This window comes from Selaginella moellendorffii, unplaced genomic scaffold, assembly GCF_000143415.4.
Source record: "Selaginella moellendorffii unplaced genomic scaffold, v1.0 SELMOscaffold_74, whole genome shotgun sequence".
In the NCBI taxonomy this organism is placed as follows: Eukaryota; Viridiplantae; Streptophyta; class Lycopodiopsida; order Selaginellales; family Selaginellaceae; genus Selaginella; species Selaginella moellendorffii.
In genome coordinates, this window is record NW_003314335.1 from 378,816 (window position 1) to 384,361 (window position 5,546).

General features: G+C 45.0%; 1 protein-coding gene across 2 annotated transcripts; it reads left to right on the forward strand.

The window, feature by feature from the left end:
- Positions 1-3,148: 3,148 nt before the first annotated feature.
- LOC9659326 lies at positions 3,149-4,516 on the forward strand. Of its 2 annotated transcripts, none has more exons than XM_002986436.2 (2): positions 3,149-3,990; positions 4,039-4,516. In XM_002986436.2, exons 1-2 carry the CDS (start codon positions 3,160-3,162, stop codon positions 4,435-4,437), a joined length of 1,230 nt encoding a protein of 409 aa, XP_002986482.1. In that variant the 5' UTR covers positions 3,149-3,159; the 3' UTR covers positions 4,438-4,516. The 2 variants fall into 2 exon arrangements, with proteins under 2 accessions (XP_002986482.1, XP_024516212.1); XM_024660444.1 differs by having other exon boundaries at positions 3,149-4,185; positions 4,251-4,381.
- Positions 4,517-5,546: the final 1,030 nt, after the last annotated feature.

Genomic DNA, 5,546 nt, shown 5'->3' on the forward strand with positions numbered 1-5,546 from the left:
GTTTCGCCGGCGATTACATCCCATTTCAGTGGTTTCTTCTCCATGACGATGTGAAAAGTTAGTGTCCACCATGCATTGACATCGACTTGAGCAAAGAGCGTGAGGGGCCTGCTCCACCTCGATGATACGTAACAGAGCTTCTCTGTTGCGGGCTCCAATGAGAAGGAGGCAGTGCTGGACCCAGGGGACTGGAGCGTACATTTCATCCGCACACCCGAGTTCCTGAATCTCGTCCAGCCAGAAGGAGTTCTGCCACCAGAAAAAAAGAGACGTATGATCAGAATGAATCTTTTTTTGAGAAATAAAGCAGAAAAAAAGAAGAGGCATGATGAGCGAAGCCGCGAAGCGGTACGACCGTCTCCGTCGTAACACAGCAAGGCCCCGCCGCTGCTTCATCTCCCATCCGTACTTTTTCCAAGAATCTCATAATCCATGTGGTCATACAGAACGAACAAACCTACAGGGAAGAGAAATACCTGTAGGAGAGGACGTTAGCGACTAGTCATGAAAAATAATTTTTTCAAGGCTAAACAATGCAATCTAGTTCACATTAGCCGAAAATCCCATCGGGTAATGATCTCCAGAGCCTGAGGTCTGCAAGATGTGAAGCCAGCAGTGTTACACGAAAAAAGATGTGCATGCCGGAGGATGAAAGTCAAAAGAATGCAAACGGTGAGCGGTAGTGAACAACCTCGTGTTCTTGAGTCAAGTCGTCCGGCTCAGGGACGTCCGCCATGTCCGGGGTTAAAGCGATAGTGCCGTCGGCATGACTACCGCCATTCTTTTCCTTGCAAGTCGCCGCTACAACCAGAAAATGTGATTTTCTTAGTAACGAGCGAAAAACAGCCGGTTTGTTACCTTGACACGCTGAGCACCGATACGGCGGGTTTTGGGATCAGATCGACATCAAAACAGAAGTCAAGTGCCTACACGGGGAAGAAAGCGAGCTACTGAGAAGCATACGGATTTCAACCACAAAACAAACCTTGCTGATGATCGCCGAGGCGAACCGTCATCCAGAGGAAGGAAGTAATACATCCTAGCCTTATAAATGATACAACATATAGGAGAATTCTTGCAAAACCAACAATTGAATTCAATAATAATAGTGTCATGGGCAAGAGGATTAATTGTAAGCCCATCAAAAAATATAAAATTTTTGCAACTATTTTGATCGCATCTGGGCGGGCGCTAGCGAACAAACAACAGACGAAGACGCCGCCCGCGCGAGTAAGCAAGAAAACAAAAACCACTTCGTAGCGCGGTGAACTGGGCGAAGGCGCCGAGTGCGCCTCGTCGGAAGATTGCAGGAGTGAAGTGCCATGGCTTTGCATGCCTCTTGCCTAAGTAGGGCAAGAGATAAGATCAGCCACGGCGTGAAGTCCTGGCATGAGTACACGCCGTGCCTCAAACGAAGCGCGCGCCGTGTATGGGGCGACGTGCGTTGTTAACCATCAATACAATCCCCCGTCCCCGTGGTGTCGTGTCGACAACCCTAGGGTAGGGGAGTAGAGTAATCCTCGAGCAGTTTTTGTAAAGCCACCATTTATGGGAATCAGGGTTACCAAAACAGAGTACCCTAATCTGTTTAGGGTTCTCATTTATTTTTAGGTTAACCTTTTTTAACCACGTCCAGAATATTCTGTCACCACCTTTGTGTCGTCACCTTTCTTTTGACGTTGGTTCTTAGGAATATCCGGATAGTATACGATACGCATACCACGTGATTTTAGCGACTGATACGTAGCATAGGGAATATACATATCCGTATGTATATAATATATCCCAGCATTGTGACGCTCTTATATCAGGAAGCCATTGTATTACCTTATCTTTTTTACAAAGCGATAAAGGTAATACGGCTTTGTTTAATGCCTTAATTATAATGTTTTTAAGGCGATTAAACGAAAAACCGTTATTCATGAATTTTCCTATTAATTTTTTAATTTCTGCTAAGAGATTTTGTTCCAACAAAGGAGCTTTCCGGTGGAGAGCAGGAAGAGAGACATTTCGGGAGTGAGTTCTTGATTGAGCTCTACGGTCGGATGGTGGATGCTCGTGTTTGATCGTTTGGTTTAGCGATTGTGGTTATCTCCATCGAGGGGCCTCACAAGCGCTCCATTTGCCAGAACCTTGTGACATTTCCTTGAGGAGTACTTGATATGTAGGTTACTAAATAAAGTGATTTGCAAGAAGGTGACAAATTTAGCAGCTTAGTTTTGAGTTTACAGAGGAAGATTGCTAGCGATGCAGTGACTTCAAGCGCTTCACTCACACTGTACATAGATTCGAAGTTGTAGAACATAAAAACTTCTTTAAAAAAATAAAATTCTCAAAGATTTACTTTCAAAAAGCTTATATGTGGAAGTCCTTGCCATCACCCTCACCCTCTCCTCCACCGCACAATTCTGCCTGAGTCAAATCCTCAAAAGGACCAAGAAATCAACCCAAAAAAATCAACTTTTCGGAATTCAGATTAAAAAGAAGACGGAAGGATATGTTGTTAAGCTCGAAATAAGTATCCATCATATAATGAAGAAAATCATAACAGATCACAGCTGATATTACACACCATAGGAAACTTAAATACTAGCAGCCTTGCTGAAAAAATCACGCCAATCTAAAAACGAATCATCTTACGTGATAGTTGGAAGCGACGGACGATGAAATAAAAAGAAGAGAAATGGAAGTAAAAAGAAAATGTTAAAACCAAAACTGAAGCCAAAACATGAAGCTAAAAAAGGTGGTGGTGAAGAATGATGATGCCTGTGAAGAATGTGCTGGAGGAAGATGATGGTGTAGACCTATAGAACCTCTTCCATTTCTGTGCACCTCCACAGAAAGAGACTGCAACCTAAACGCCTCTGCAAATCACTGGTTTTCATCGTAGTCATTCTGATTGGAATGTCTGGCCCTAAAACCTCAATCTCTCACATGCAACGGTTTGGATTTTTTTTCCGATCGAATGGCTGGGATTCTCTTAATCCAAAAGTTTATTTATATTCTAACTAGTATTATAAATAAACTTTGGATTAAGAGAATCCAAGAATATTCTTTAGAATATGCCAGGCATTTTCTAGTATCTTCTAGATAGACTACAGCATTTTGTTTTGTTTTGTTTTGTTTTTTTTTCTTCTGACGGATAGGTTTAGAGCAAGAATGAAGCGTAAGTCTTCTTTTCTGGTGACGGCCTCATCGATGACTCGAACCGACTTCCGATTGGCGCATCCTCTAGTGACTGTGAGGCCAGGCAGCGTAGTCAAATTCGATTTTGAAGCTGATGAGGATGAAAGGGGCAAGGTTCTCAAAATCAACAAGGTGGACCTGGAGCTACTTGATTATTTCATGCAGGATCATTTGTATCCCGCTATGCAGAAGGCGGCATGGTGCTATCGGCGGAGGACGAACGAAAATAAAATCAGCGCCCTTGCGTCGGCTTTCTTCCCAGTCTTCACTTTCCTCTCCCCTAGAGCAAGCGACGCAGATTTGCTCAGGCCCTATGAGCAGGGTGATCCCCTTTTGGATAGTGTTAATGAGATAGCGGCACAGGAGGCGTCGAGCAGCAATGGGGAGCAGGTCATGATTGACGGGCAGAGTCGGGAAAAGCTTGAGTGGGTGCAGGAAGATGGTGCTGATCTAGGTCCTCGACAAGCAGTTGATTTTAGAGGTTACGCATCGCTCATCGCAGATGAATCTTCAGAAACCAACGAGTCGATGAGCATCCTCATTTGCGATGCTAAGCAGAAAAACTTCATCTGGGAACCAGACACGAACGAAAATTCAGATCTTTACCAACTATGCGACTATACATGCTGTGCTGCGGTTCCTAACATCGACAGTGGAAGATTCAAGCCAATCCATATGTTGGTTTTAGCTGATGGTGATTATGGGGTTGCAGTCCTCCATGTGGAAGGATACTTAGGGGTTGGCAGGGATAATGTGATCACAGACGCAGCGTTTGATGTCTTCCTCGGCCACATGGAGGCAAAGGTGAGTTTTTTTAATAGTTTTTTTTTGCTTCTTTTTTTGTATTTTCAGGAAAACAAGGGGGACCAATGGAAAAGCTTGAACGATCAGGAGAAAGCGTATATTCGTGAAAAGTACCAAATCACCCTGAACAAAAGCAGGTTGAGGATGCAAAAACTACACATGGTCAGCGACATCCCCGTGGACAGAAAACTTGTGGTAGGGGAAATCAACTTCTATCCTCTCGCCAGAATCTGGACGAAGTTCCCCATTGCTTACCCCAGCCAGAGGTGGAGTACGGACGACTACATTTTTATTGCTGGGATGCTGCGGGTGCTCTTTGGAGATAGAGTCTTGTTATGGAAAAAACAAACTCTGGAGGCAATCGCTGCATCCAGGAATTCGGAGTTGGTCAGTCTCGGACGTCAGCTTCCAATCTTCCCACCCGACGTCGTTAAAAGTGCTGACTAGTCTTTGTTTTGTTCGTAGTCAATATCGGAGTTCAGTTCTCATCAGGCCTGTGACAAAATTGATGATCAATCCTTTTCTTGTTTTCTTTACACGAGCTCGTCCTGTTCGATTGCTATGATCTACTAATCCTCGTCTTGTTGCCTTTTATTGATTCTGATTAAAATGTTACTTTTTGTGTTGGCATCAACGAACTGATGGAGAAATGGATGAATTAAAATCCTTCCATTACGTACTTATATTAAACTAAGCATCAGAATTAGTACAAATATTTGTTGCTTTGAAACATGCTTCTCCGCCTTGCACCCCATCAAATATTGAACAACGCCCAAACTCGCAGCCTTCTTCCCCTCCATCACCAGCTTGTTCACAAAACCCCTCGTCACTCTCACCCAGCAGAAAGCTCGCATATCTCCCCTCCAAAACAATCCCCACACATCTCATCACCGCCTCCAGCGACGGCACAAGCTTGCGCCCCTCCCGCTAGCACTCGAGTGATTCCGAGTGATGGCGACTATGACTGAGGCTCCGACCATGAGGTCAAGTGAGAGCGAGGACACGGAAGCGGTAAAATGCAAAGTGCTGGGAGGCTGAGGCCGATGCTCTACTCGATGGAAAGCTAAGTGTAAATATGGCTACAGCTGTAAGTTCCACTCAAGGGATTGAGTGAGGCTGGCTATGGTTGTGTGAACACCTAGTTAGTGGGTGATGGAGGATAACTAGCAAGCGGAAGAGTCAAAGGACCAGAATCACTGCTGCGATAGAGAGCTACGGCAAGGCAAGTGTGGTGACTTGAGTCCTTAGCAGTTTGAGTGCTTCAAACTTAAGTGTTGAGGGTCATAAATTCCAGTGAGCCAGAGTGCTATTGGTGGACCGCACGGCTGAGGACCTGTGTGAGCTGAGGCTACGGATGTTCTCCCTAGAAACAGCGGTGTGGTTTTTAGCTAAGGCCGAGGTGGTTTTCGGTCTGATCTTGGAACTCCGAAAGGAGGTTTGCCGGCTGAGTTGAGGATACTGATATTTGGTGTTGGGTGCACAGCATCTACTTGGTTAGGTATGAATGTTCTGTGGGGTGCTGGAGTGTGTAGACTTATCCGGGTGATTCCGGACGG